The following is a 14,565-nucleotide window of genomic DNA, read 5'->3' as shown; positions in this document are numbered from 1 at the left end:
AAAAGGTAGAAATCAGTTTTGGAGAAGAGGCATATGGATGGGCCTATGAGAACAGCCACAAAGTGGAAGGACCCTTGTCTCTCATGTTAATGCTTATTGAAGACTCTAAGGTGCCAGTGATTTACGTTGTGGATTCCAGTGCTGGTGCAATAGACCCGTGAGCACAGGAGCCACGAAGGCAGGCATGAAGGTTCAGTGTACTCCATCAGCAGGGGCGCTACCAAGGCTGCTTTAGTCACTGCCACTGGTGAATGCCTAACCTGCCAGCAGCTGAGAAATGACGTTGGTCTATAGTTTTCTTTTCTTGTTGTGTTGGCTTTGGTTATCAGGATAATACTGATCTGTTAGAATGGCTTAGAAAGTATTCCATTTTCTTTGATTTTCTGAAAGAGTATGAGAAGGATTAATGTTAATTCTTTTCTAAATGTTTGGTAGAATTTACCAGTAAAGCCATCTCATTCAGAGTTTTTCTTTGTGGAGAGGTTTTTGATTACAGAGTCAATCTTTTTACTAGTTATAGGTTTAGTCAGATTTTCTCTCCATCATTCAGTCTTGGTAGAGTGTGTGTTTCTAGGAATTTGTCCATTTCATCTAGATTATCCACTTTTTGGCATACAATTATTCACAGTACTTTTATTAATATTGTGCTTTTTATTTCCATACAATATGGTAGTAATATCCCCACTCTCATTTTACTAATTTGAGTCTTCTTTTTTTCTTAGTCAGTCTACCTAAAGGTTTATTTTGTTACTCTTTCCAGAGAACCATATTGTGGTTTTACTCTATTGTTTTTTTGATTCTATATTTATTCCACCGTTTTTAATTAATTTCCTTCCATCTGCCAGCTTTGGGTTAAGACTGCTTTTCTTTTTATTACCTCCTTAAGGAATAAAGTTAGGGTACTGATTTGAGATATTTCTTACTTTTTAATGTAAAGTGTTTACACCTGTAAGTGTCTCTCTCAGCAGTGCTTCTGTTGCATTCCGTAAGTTTTAGCATGTTGTGTTTTCATTTCCATTTGAAGGTATTTTCTAATTTCCCTTGTGATTTGTTTTGACTCATTGGTTGTTTATAATAATGAGTTGTTTAATTTCCACATACTTATAAATTTTTAAATTTCCTTTTGTTACTGCTTTTTAGTTTCACTCTGTGTGTTTAAAAAAAATGGTCTGTATGATTTCAATCTTTATAAATGTATTAAGACTTGTTTTGCAGCCTGACATATGGTCTATCCTGGAATGTTCTATATGCACTTGAGAAGAATGTATAATCTACTGTTGTTGGGTGAAGTGCTCTGTATGTCTGTTAGGTCCATTTGGTCTGAGTGTTAAGTCTTCTACTTCCTTATTGATTTCCTGTCAGGTTGTCTATCCCAATAGTTGGTAAAAATTAAAATACTAGGGAAAATATAGAGTTGAAATGGGTACTCGGGTATGAATATTATCATAAACTGATAGAAAAGTATCCATTTGCCAAACATTTTGGAAGGCAAATAGACAATATTAACAAAACTAAAACTTGCAACCCACTTCTAAACATCTATAATAGAGACACAAACATGGTCCCTCCTTGTGCACAAGAAGGTAAACTGCAGCACTGTTTTTAATACGAAAAAAATAAGAAATATACAAAAAATAGCCAGTCTTAAAAGACTGGTTAAATAGATTATGGTACCTTAACACAATACAATATAGCAACCAAGAAGAATTAGGGAGCCTGCTTTATATGTACCAATAAAACATAAATTTAAAAAAGCAAGCTGTAGCATATATACACGATAATCACATATCTGTAGTCATTACACATACTGTGTGAAAATAGATAAATAAAAACAAAATGACCTGGACAAACATCAAACAATAACTGGATACTTCAGAGGTTGAAGGCAGTAAAAGAGGTCTTTAAAAAAACAGTTTCAATTTTTTGCCAGAACAATGTATTCATATACTAAAAAGGAGACATAAGTATTTAAATGCATTGCAGTCTAGGAATGATTAAGCTTAAAGATAAATAGCTCTGTGTTGTTCAATGGCTTCTCAGAGCACTAATCGGGAATAATTGTTTTGTATTTAACTTTTATATTTTTGGCCAAGAGCACCATTTTCTTATATCAACACCTGAACCAGCAGTTGGCTTTCTTTTTTGGACCTCTGTCACAGCAAAACAATGTTTTGTTATCTTATAAGGCAACCAGTAGAAATCATAGCTAAGTCAAAGTGCAGGTGGAGGGCAACAGTAAGCTAGATAAGTCACTAGGTTTCACATGCCAGCTAGCTTCACACTATTCAAATCTGTGCCTTGCAACATTATCAAATTACCTGTCATGGTTCTAAAGAGGTTGTTTCTCCAAAGTGGTGTTTGGAATGTTAAGTCAGAAACTGCCAAGACATTATTATAATTATAAGCAATCACAATGCTTTTAAAATTATTTATCATTTATATGTTATTTTATTAGGACTAAAACACTTATTATTATGTTTAATCTAAAAATGGCAGAGTATACCAATACTCAAAATATAACCCCCAGGCTGGGCGCAGTGGCTCGCGCCTGTAATCTCAGCATTTTGGGAGGCCGAGGCAGGTGGATCAAGTGAGGTCAGGAGTTCGATACCAGTCTGACCAACATGGTGAAATCCTGCCTCTACTAAAAACACAAAATTAGCCCGGCTACTTGGGAGGCTGAGGCAGGAGAATCATTCGAACCTGGGAGGCGGAGGTTGCAGTGGGCCGAGATGGAGCCATTGCACTCCAGCCTGGGCAACAAGAGCAAAACTCTGTGTCAAAAAAAAAAAAAAAAAAAAAAAAAATATATATATATATATATATATGTGTGTGTGTGTGTGTATGTGTGTATATATATACACATAGCCTTTTAACTTCTAGGGAAACTGAGATCCTAAATTTGAAGCTTCAGAAAAAGAACATACTTTAAAACCTTTTTTTAGAAGTGTTCTGGTTTGTGTTATGATCATTAACTATCAGAGTTAAAGAACTTAAAAGTCACAAAAATATGCTCAGTATTACTCGTGCCAGTGTTATTTCACATTAACAAAGTCAACAATCACTTTTGACTCTTTCCTATCAAAATAAAAAGGAAAGGTTGTAGTTGCTAACATACATAGCTGAGAAGCACATTTGGAAAACTAATACTATGTTCTTTTAAAAATGAAAAATTGTATATATAATACAGAGGCAAGTCAGCCCAATAAGACAGGGCTGAAATTTTACCTAGAGAAAAATCTGATAAACAATCACAGCTTCAAGACAAAATAGCTAATGATCCATAACATGAAACTTCAATTGGCATCAGAGTTAAATTCTTCATATAAGATATCCAAAGTCCAAATACATAATACAATGATCATGTTACATGCTTATGTAAGTCCAAGGTCTTATGTCATTCATTTGACCTGTATTATTAATACTTCATTCATTCATTCAATATTTACTATCTATTTTTTATATATATATATATATATATCTCAGGCACGGAAGCAAATAAAGTAGAATGGCTCCTAGCAACAGGCATCAAATAATCGTACTAACAGATTATGTTTAGCTTATTACATAAAAACTGTTGTATTTAGATGTAAGTCCAAGCAAAAATCAGGGGGAGGGAGTAATAACTTTAAGAATGTCTCATTCTAGTTTTTTTTTTGTTTTTTTTTTTTTTGAGACGGAGTCTCGCTCTGTCACCCAGACTGGAGTGCAGTGGCGCGATCTCGGCTCACTGCAAGCTCCGCCTCCCGGGTTCACGCCATTCTCCTGCCTCAGCCTCCCGAGTAGCTGGGACTACAGGCGCCCGCCACCACGCCCGGCTAATTTCTTTTTGTATTTTTAGTAGAGACGGGGTTTCACCGTGTTAGCCAGGATGGTCTCGATCTCCTGATCTCGTGATCCGCCCGCCTCGGCCTCCCAAAGTGCTGGGATTACAGGCTTGAGCCACTGCGCCCGGCTCATTCTAGTTTTTAACTCTGGCTATACAGGAGAATCACCTGGTATCTTTAAAAAATAAAAAGAAAAATCAAATGTTCCTAGGTCCCAATGTCACCTATCCTCATTTCCCCCCCTATTCCTGCATTCATATATGGAATTGGTCTGGAATAGGGTCCCATAGCACATTTCTCCTGCTACACAAGCCGCCCTCAGGTGACTCTGACCTGCAGCCAGGGTTGAGTATCTCTGTTTTAGCCAATCATTATTTTCAAAGTATAAATACAGTTTAATGCTACTGGGATCATCAGAACTTCAAGCCTTTTGTTTGATTCACTATTTGTTACTGAGCAGGGTTTTCTATAGCTCTGAAAAGGTAAAAGTTAACTCTGTAGAAAACTCATGGCAATGCAAATAAATTTTGTAGGTAGAGATGCAGATGAGGATATTAATATTTTATATATAATTTGGTAATCTCAGTCCACCATTCTTTCCTTCAGTGATAAGTGTATGTCAGTATGTGCTAGTCCTTTGATCAGCTTTTCTATAATATTGGGTAACTCATTAATAAGTTAATTCTTTGACAGGTCTTTACTTTTAAAGAAAAAAAACAAAACAAAACAGAGCAACTAGCATAACCAAAAAGAAAAAAAAAAAAAAAAAGGAAAACCCACAAATAAAATCCACGACACAGAGAAAGATTACTCTTAAACCTCAAAATATGAGCAGAGTGACAAATCAGACAGTTATGAGGCCCACAAAGTATTAGCATTTGTGCATGATGAGGCAGAGGGATGGCACGGGGCTTTTCTGATGGCCCCGAGAACAGGAGAATCCCTTCAACCTCCCCTGAAGCCTCAATGGCATATTAGTCCCAGAATAGCAGCCTAATCTGGGAAAGGCTCTGAAGGATCCTGTTCTCAGGCTGAGAGCAAGAACAATGCTATGCAAATAGGTGCTGGAGCAGTCTGGCTCATGTAAACTCTCGAAACTGATACTTCTCTGAGAAAAACTCCTAGGAGTAGACTCCAGACTGAGAAGAACAGGGCAACAGAAGCAAAGACAAGAAAAGTTCTAGATAAAAGAGAAAGGGAGCAGAAAAGATCCCAGAAAGGATGAAACCATACTTTGAAAAATTCACCTTGTGAACATAACACAAGAGGGAGCTCTAGAGTTATGAAGCTGAAAAGGCTATTCTGGCCTATTCTCACCATACAGGAAACTTACTGCACTGAAAAATGAGCAACAGAAATATTAAGAATTCCACTTAACACTATTATAAAGAAAGAGAGACTGGAGTAGAATCATGTCTCTACAGCGTGAAGTAAATTAAGAAAATTACAGAAGCTATGAAAAAACGTAAGACTCAGAAATTAGGTGACTAGAGAAGGAATTGAAATGAGAGGTAATAGAACTAAGAATTAAAAATAAAAAAATTATTTCAGACTGAAAAGTACAATGCTTAATGCATTAGGGAAAAAAGGAGGATGGCTTTAAAAATAAAAAGATAAAAAGTTTTGAGAAAAAGTAATAAATAGAAAAGATTTTAAAAGATGAAGATCCGCTGGGTGCGGTGGCTCACGCTTGTAATCCCAGCACTTTGGGAGGCCAAGGCAGGTGGATCACCTGAGGTCGGGAGTTCAAGACCAGCCTGACCAACATGGAGAAACCCCGTCTCTACTAAAAATACAAAATTAGCCGGGGTGGTGGCACATGCCTGTAATCCCAGCTACTTGGGAGGCTGAGGCAGGAGAATCGCTTGAACCCGGGAGGCGGAGGTTGCGGTGAGCCGAGATCGCGCCATTGCACTCCAGCCTGGGCAAAAAGAGCGAAACTCTGTCTCAAAAAAAAAAAAAAAAAGATGAAGATCCAACATAATATAAAGGGTACAGAGGGGAAACAGAATATATACCAAAAAGTATAATTCGAGAAAAAAAAAGTTCCTAAAACAAAAGATGACCTGAAACTACATATTTATTATGACTTTGAACAGACATATTTTATGCCAGAACACAATGGAGTAAAATGTTAAATATACTCAATGAAAGAAAAGGTGAGCCAGGAGTTTCATATGCATCCAAATGAATCTTCAAGTATAAAGGTTGCAAACAAACTGAAAAGAACATGCAACGTGCAAGTACTTGGGGAATACCACGAACACTGCCTGAGAATCTACTCAACTTCAGGGCAGGGGTCAGCAAACTTCTGCGAAGGGCCAGAGAGTCAATACTTTTGGCTTTATAGGTCCTATGGTTCCTGTCACAACTGCTCAGCCCAGATGCTGCAGTGTTTACGAAGGCAGCTATAAACAAAACATTGACAGACCAGTCACATATGGCTTGTGGTCATAGTTGCTGACCCCTGTACTAGAGAATGAGCTTCAGAAACAAAAACAAACAAACAAAAAACAAAAAACAAACAAACAACAACAAAAAAACTAGAAAGGACTCAACATGAGGACTGGTGCTGAGAATTAAATATATATTTACCCACAGAACTAACACTACCTGATGGTTAGCAGGGTCTACAGTATAGCTTGTAATGGCTAAAAGCTCTGACAAACTATTTTTAAAAATGGGAGGAAAGTGGTGAATGTACATGAAAAGTAAAATAAGCTCACTTCCTGCCTTAAATGCATAGTTATAACTACAAGTCAAGCAATAGTACTTCAAATCAGAAGAGAAAGAAGGCAGGGAGAAGTACTAGTTAACTAAAATACTGCTCATAGGGATTAACCCATTTATAGTAGCCCAAAAGGCATTACATAAGGTATCAGTATAAAGATAACTATTAGAACAAAAACACAAACCTACCTAAATATCAAAAGATATACCAAAGCAAAGAGCAAACATACAAACAAAACATAATGAAAGACAGTACGCTACATACAGTTCATCCAATAAAGTGGAATACTATATATATATATGCATATATATACATAGTTGCTTATGTATTTTAAAAGTGGAAGAATAAACCATAAAATTAAAAAAAAAGATTTCATCTGAAAGAGGGAGTAGGGTAGAAGAGTCAGGAATAGGAACAAGAATCCTCTAGAATGACTTCAAAATTCTACATAATTTTGTCACACAATTATAAGATAAATTTAAAAAGCAGTAATTCTTAAACGACAAAAATTTTTTAAAAACCAAATGAGCTGTTGGTGTAATTACACACAGAAGTTAGTGTAATAATTTAAAAGCACAGTAATTTGACTGTTCATCCCTACTATGTTACAACCTAAAGGTTTAAAAAAAGCTGAAAAATGCAAGAAAACAGAAAACGTTTTCAGTAATCATTAATAGTTATGCAAGCTGTTGTCTTTGAACTGTGGTATAAATCAAATGTATAATTAAATCAGTGTCTCTGGACTTTTGGTGAAGTTGAAGGAACTCTACATAGTAAGACTGATAAGATTAAGTTAAATCCCTTTATCTTTGAATTTGAAATTTCAATATAAATTCCTATTTTGTTTTTTTAAATTAGATTTATCTCCTAGCCCTATTCATTAAAAAGGCCTACCAACAATGACTAATCCAGTAGAAGGGAGTACTACTAATGCCCAGATTTTAGCCTCTACCATTTCCCAAAGCAGCCAGACTCCTTTTAGAAATGGCTGATTCCAGGCATAGAGCATAAAAATAGGATCTGCAATAATTTGTCATCCTAAAAGGCAAGGAGGCTATTAAGCCACTAGATGTGAGATAAAGGTCATGTCAAAAGACACAGGAACCATCCTGAAATAGCAACCAACAGCCAAAGACTGATATGTGAGGCATCAGTAAGAATAACTGAAATGAGGCCAGGTGCGGTGGCTCATGCCTGTAATCCCAGCACTTTGGGAGGCTGAGGTAGGAGCACTGCTTGAGGCTAGGAATTTGAGGCCATCCTGGCCAACATAGTGAGACCCTGTCTTTTCTACAAAACAAAATAAAAAAAACCCTGAATCCATGTAAAACAAGTATTTATATGCATTAGTTCATAATACTAAGAAAAAAAAATCATTACTTTCAGAGAAAGATAATGAATAGAACTTATTATTTTTGAAAACTGATAAAGGAAAAGAATCAAGCACTTGTTCTGCTCTGACTATAAATCAGAACTTCAGAGTAATCAAATGACTAATAAGGGGAATTTTCTCTTTACAGAAGTATTCCAGTTAATAAACAGAGGTCTGATAAAGACATGTCATCACCTTGCAACCTCCAAGAAAAAAATGCATGTAGGCAACGAGAATCCATTTTGAGAGCATCACAGAAAGGCATTATATACTTTTTGAGGCAAGTACACGGCCCAAAAAAACCACACTGGATCAGGTCTCTAGATCTAATTATCAACTTATCAGAAATACAGGGAAAAGAGGAACACAGTCAATGATATCATGGGGATGCAATCATAAATATTCAGGCTATAAAAAGATATATAGGAAAATCCTGCGTGACATGTTTCTTCAACAACAAAAAATTCCAAGAAAATAGTTACAGGGGAAACCAATGAACTAAAAGAAACTTAAGAGATATAGTTAATCACAATGTATGTGTCTTATTTGGACTACAAACAGACAAAATGAATCCAAAACCAAAAAAAAAAAAAACAAAAAAACAACAAAAAAAACAAAAACCAAAAAACTAAACAAAAAACCCCACAAAAACACACAAACAGGTTCAAGAAAATGCATGAATTCTGAACTGAATCTGATATTAAGGAATTATTGTTATTTGTACTGTTTTGTAGAAAGTGTATTTTATTGTTTTTAAAAAGTTCTTATCTGAGGCCCAGCATGGTGACTCACACCTGTGAGTTTGAGACCAGCCTGGCCAACATGGCAAAACCCCATCTCTACTAAAAATACAAAAATTATCCGGGCATGGTGGCACACACCTGTAGTCTCAGCTACTCAGGAGGCTGAGGCAAGAGAATCGCTTGAACTCAGGAGGCTGAGGTTGCAGGGGGCTGAGACTGCACCACTGTACTCCAGCCTGGGAGACAGAGCGAGTCTCCATCTCAAAAAAAAAAAAAAAAAAAAAGTTCTTATCTCAGACAATAAAGATAATAAATAGAATGGAATATTTACAGATGAAAGGACATGACATCTATGATTTGCTTCAAAATAATCCATATATTGATAATTGCTAAAGCTTAGCATGTATTTTACTGTGGCAAACTATAAATACTATTTATGTATTTGATTTGATTTGAAACATACCTAAAAATAATCAAGGTTGTCATTTCATACTTTTTTCTTTTTTTGAATACAAGATATTTTAAATGCAACTAAAACTGTTTTGCAAAATGCCTAAAACTTAAAACACATAATTCTTCTATGAAGACACTGTGTACTAAAAATAAGAAAAAAACTGACTTGCTGGATTTGCTAAAATGTTGATGAGCAGATTATAAAAATTTAACTTTTAGAAAATATCTCGTCTTTAAAAAGAAACAGCAGCTGCTGCTGTTAAACATAATATGAAACATTTTTAAAAATCGCATTTAAAAATGTACAACTCTTTTATAACCTTAGAAAAAGACTCTCCAAAACCAAGATGCTACAATAAAATTTGCCAACCGGCAAAAATGATGTTAGTAATTCCAAAGATACTAGGTTTTTGGACTTAAGTACAATTTCATATAAGAAAACTTCAAGTATTTTAAAGTGTGTGCTGAGTGTTAGTTTATCCTATGTCACATACTTGAGGCCCATGGACCACATATGACTTACAGATAAGCTATTTTGCTTGCATGTATTTTTTAAGAAAAATGGACGCAACATTTAAAATTCAGGAGATTTCACTTAAAAATCCAGGTTTTGACAGTCCTACATGTGACAATGGGCTAGAACCTGGGGCTTTTTCACCACTGGCCCTCTCGTCCCTCCTTCCTTCGCACAGATTACAGCCTGTCTCCTTAGGCATTTGTGTTTGCGATCAGTAGTTATAGCCTAATATTTTGAGAGTAGTTTCTCCCTCATTCTTAACAAAGAAGTAGAATAGCAAAAAAGACGGTGTCTGTGAGCTAATATTATTCACTTTTGCACTTACGAAATAAAAAAAAAAAAACCCCAAACCAAAAAAACCCAAACCAGCATTCATTATTCTTGTAGCACAGAAATAAAATGCTATCTGCATATTTTTAAATGCTTTTCTTTAACAGGGCAGCAGGGCTTACCTTCAGATCAAGGCTGCTAAGGCTTACAACATCATCATCTTTCTCTCTGCGTTTTCTTTTCTAAAAGAAAAAAAGATATTTCATTCTCATATAAAAGGAATGCATATTACATCACAAAACAAAGACTCTAGAAAACTAGAAAAATCAATTTTAAAAAGTTAAGCCTTTGGCGATAGTCACAAGAAAATTACTTTGAGGCCGGGTGCGGTGGCTCACGTCTGCAATTTCAGCACTTTAGGAGGCTGAGGCGGGGGGATAGTCTGAGGTCAGGAGTTCAAGACCAGCCTGGCCAAAGTGGTAAAACCCCGACTGTACTAAAAATACAAAAAAAAAAAAAAAAAAAAAAATTAGCTGCACGTGGTGACAGATGCCTGTAGTCCGAGCTACTTGACAGGCTGAGGCAGGAGAATCGTTTGAACCTGGGAGGCAGAGGTTGCAGTAGATGAGATTGCGCCACTGCCCTAAGAAGAAAATTATTTTGAGGAGGGACGTTCATGAATTGTCTTCGGAATAGATACTGTCTAAACAGTCTCCCCTGACAGAGTCATCACTGCTGTGAAGTGGCTACCCTATTAAAACACTACTTAAGTTTTTCAGAACAGAATCTTATGTAAATCAAGGGCTGTCGGTACTTGTTAGAGAAAAAGTAAAAATTTTTAAAATATAAAATCAGCCAGTTTTTTGTTTTGTTTTGTTTTTAAAGGAACACATTATTTATCTTGGGGGCAAGGTCTTCACTAGAAAAAGAAAATCCTTTTCTCATGGCCCAAAGTAATTAAGATTTGTTGCCTGAGGCAGGATTGATTAACTGGAAGGTGAACAGCCATGTCCCTGCAATACTTTCCACTTATCATTTATCACTTTCATTCAGCCCTGCTGGTGCCAGCAGTGGCAAAACTGTGTATATATCTACCATTTCTGGTACTTAATCCATACTGAATAAGCACCCATGAGTAACACTTTATTCTCCCATATCTCAAAATAACTTTTCAGGTTATCTACACTGCTTAGCTCTTGGGAACTCTTAAGTGACTAGTTAGGGTTCCCTTCAATTTCCTGGCCCCACAGTAAGGAGAAACTGCTGGGAATTGAATCAAAATTGAGCAAGATAGGGCCAATAGAGAAGAAGAAGAAAAAAAAAAGGAAAGGCAAAGTCCAGATAGAAGTGGAGAAAGTAATAGAGCCAGGCGGTCTCAGAAAGCAAGCTACCATAAAAACAACACGAAGGAGGGCTGTGAAGTCAGAAAAGCTATCTGAGCCAAGATTTTGTGTACAAGTTGAAAACTAAATTCACACTAAAATGGAACAGAAAATTCTCAAAGTCAAATTCTACACAATATCACTCTATGAAAAAAGAAAACAAGGAACAGAATCTATCCCCTAGGAAATGATTGCACACCAGGAAGAAATGCTCAAAGAAGCAGAGCAAAATTATAACACACTGTTTTGAATTGAGCTAAAAGACGTTAGGAAAATGATCTAAGACATGAAAGAACAATATATATCAGAATTGAGGTGATGGAACTCAAAAAATATTTTATTGATCCCTAGGTCATACCCAGAAGATACAGAAATTATGAATAATATGATCCCAGGTTTGAAAAGCCAACTAACCAAAAATCCTGCTTGTATATTTATCTGTGAACCTGTTTGTGTATATTAATGATATGAGCAAAACACAGAAGGATACATATGGTACTGTTGACATGGTTACAGCAGAGCCTGGGAATGGACTAATATGGAGAAGAAGAAGAGAGGGGGAGGAAACTGCCTAGCAAAATAAGACTGTACTGAGGGGAAGAAAGCACATATATGATCATACTTATGCATTTATATGAAATTGTATTTTGAATCATTTTTGCTATTTTTTCCAAATAAGCATAAGAATCATGATCTATTTGTACATACTTTATTTATATATGTATTATGAGCTAACAAGTTTTAAGCACAAAAAGAACCAATTTTCTGTTGTCACTTCACACAAAATTAAATGCCTTTGTAAAGTCCTGCTATAAAAATAAGAGTCCCTCTATGCTGAGATGATTAATAGCAGAAAACCATTCATTATATATATTAAATATATATACATAATATGCAATAAAGCGTTTTTATATTTTTCAACCAAGAAAAAAGGGCAATAGAGGATGTATACAAATAATTTCATGTTTCATAATATATTATCAGATTTAACATTGAAAGGAATAAGAGAAAGGATGGCATAGAGTTAAAGATGAATACATGTGAGTACTTTGCAAAATATGTTTTATATTTACTTGAAACAAAAAGCTATTACAGCTTGTTAGCAGAAAAGGACTAAATTAGGCTGCCAAAGATGGTTATAGGAATTCTGTTCCTCAAGACACTCAGAGAAGTACAGACCACTGCGCTGTATAACAGACTGAAAGACAACTGGGGAATTAATTCTATCTAATGTCTTGAAATAAAAACCCAGGTATCTACTCACCAAAGTGAAGTCCCAGTTGGGGCCAGGTGTTAAAAATGTGAAGGAGCTGCCTCTCCGAAGGGAGTATCTGTTAACAGAAAATTCAAACAATAAATAAAGGAGTGACTTTAGCATAATAGAGCATCAAACAGATAAAAAGCTATACTTTCCATACTTTCAAAACTGTTTAAAGTAGCCTGATTTGTCATTCAATCTTAGTAATATGAGAGATGGTATATATATATATAAAAACAAACAAACAGGGTATAGGTTTTGTCATTCTCGTAATCTTTACAGTGAAAGGGCCTACATAAAATTAGTGAACAGATTATTTTAAAAAATAATTCACCAAACCCAGCAGAGTTTACCTTAGGAACATACACATAGTTAAAAAACATGAAATATATTAATAGGTTAAATAAAAAACAGCAAACAAACTTCCTAAGTGCAAAAAATTAAGAAACACATTCATGTATAGTATTTTAAAAAACAAAAATTAAAGGATACTCTTAACAAAACCTAACTTCACATTATCTGCATTTCATGTAAATCCCTAACTTTTTAAAACTGCAATTTAACAAACAAAATACAAAGCTATGAATAACTTCATTTGAGACAAAGATCTCAAGATTAAAATGTGATTAGATTTTTATTCTTTACTATTAAGTGAAAGATTTTTGTTTTTTTTTTCCATTCAATGTAAAGACATAAAGCAAGAAAGTCCTGTGACAAAACCTGACTTCACCTTTCTAAAATATGTCGCTATATGTTTATAAAGTATAAACCTGTGTTTATAAAATATGTAGAAACCACAAAAACACAGCACAAGAGATAAAGGCAGTTTATAAAGTATATTTATTATTAATCACTTCAGATGTAAACAAATGTAGAACGAACACAGATTTTTTTTTTTTCCCTTGTGGAAATAAATGAAGATCAATCAAAAGAGAAAAGCAAAGGCTATTTATTCAGTGCTTGCTACAACAGGGGAGTCGTCTATTGTCATTTGCATCTTGACAGAGACTAAAAGACAAGTAGACGAGCGTGAAGTTTCATAATGGAAAATCAGGTATGCTCTGATTGGAGGCTGTTGGCCTGGGGAGCTGTAGGCAGGCTAACTAGAAGTGGGGGCAGCGTACTGTGATTGGTTAGAGCGTATATCTGGCTTTCACAGGTTGGTTACGAATTGGAAGTGGGACAAAAATTAGGAAGCTGGCAGTTATTAATGAAGTCCTGGACATTTTAGGTCAATTATTATAGTAGTTATTATTTGGCTTCTCGGATTGTCAAGTCATTGTCTGTTTATACATGTGATCCTTAAGCCTCATAGTCTTTGTTCATTGAAAGTTATAAAAACACCACTCATCAGTGTCTTTCCTGCAAAAATATACAAGCTTAAATCAAATACAAGGGCTTCTGGAATTTTCTAAGCTAAATATAAAGGAGAAATTTTGCTGCTGTTGTTGTTGTTTGACAAGGAACACAAAGGAAACTGGCTATAAGATAAAGAGGAGGTCTGCAAAACTTCACAGCTGAACTAATACTTAATACAAAGTATTACTGAATCTGAAAGAAAAATAGCAATTAACAAAGCATTAAGGTGGAGTGAAATGAGTTACACTCTGGAAACTGCAAGTAGTTCCTCACATTTGAGTAAAGAAATAAGGAAGGGCTAAAGTATCATGAAAGGCCTCACTTACTGCACTCAAGAGAGAATGGACTTGATCTTGAGTATGTGTGGCAGCCATTGAATCTTAAGTAACATGAACAATGGATTGTAAGAAGGCAAGATTGCTCAGTTAGGAGGCAGCTCCAATATTGCTTACAAAAGATGACTGGGGCTCTGGCAGCAGTAACAAGATTAGAGAGAAGCTGATTTGAGAGAGGGTTCGATGTCAAAATTGCCAGGACAGACTTTTCCCTTTTCCTCCCTAAATCTGTTCAGTTATTACCAAGGTTCTTGACCTGGGGAAAATATGATGCCACTAACAGAAATTAGATGCAAAGATCTTAAGATATTTAAAACA

At 35.5% G+C, this 14,565-nt stretch overlaps 1 protein-coding gene across 1 annotated transcript in view; it reads right to left on the bottom strand.

The window, feature by feature from the left end:
- Window positions 1-14,565, bottom strand: part of NET1 (neuroepithelial cell transforming 1) — a 43,301-nt gene that overhangs the window by 19,663 nt on the left and 9,073 nt on the right. Inside the window, exons 2-3 of the mRNA XM_015146382.2 lie at window positions 12,560-12,626; window positions 10,096-10,155 (exon numbers count right to left, since the gene is read on the bottom strand). Coding sequence (XP_015001868.1) covers window positions 10,096-10,155; window positions 12,560-12,626 — 127 coding nt within the window. The remainder of the gene's footprint in view (window positions 1-10,095; window positions 10,156-12,559; window positions 12,627-14,565) is intronic.

Source organism: Macaca mulatta, chromosome 9 (assembly GCF_049350105.2).
Source record: "Macaca mulatta isolate MMU2019108-1 chromosome 9, T2T-MMU8v2.0, whole genome shotgun sequence".
In the NCBI taxonomy this organism is placed as follows: Eukaryota; Metazoa; Chordata; class Mammalia; order Primates; family Cercopithecidae; genus Macaca; species Macaca mulatta.
This window is presented reverse-complemented; position numbering and strand designations above follow the sequence as displayed.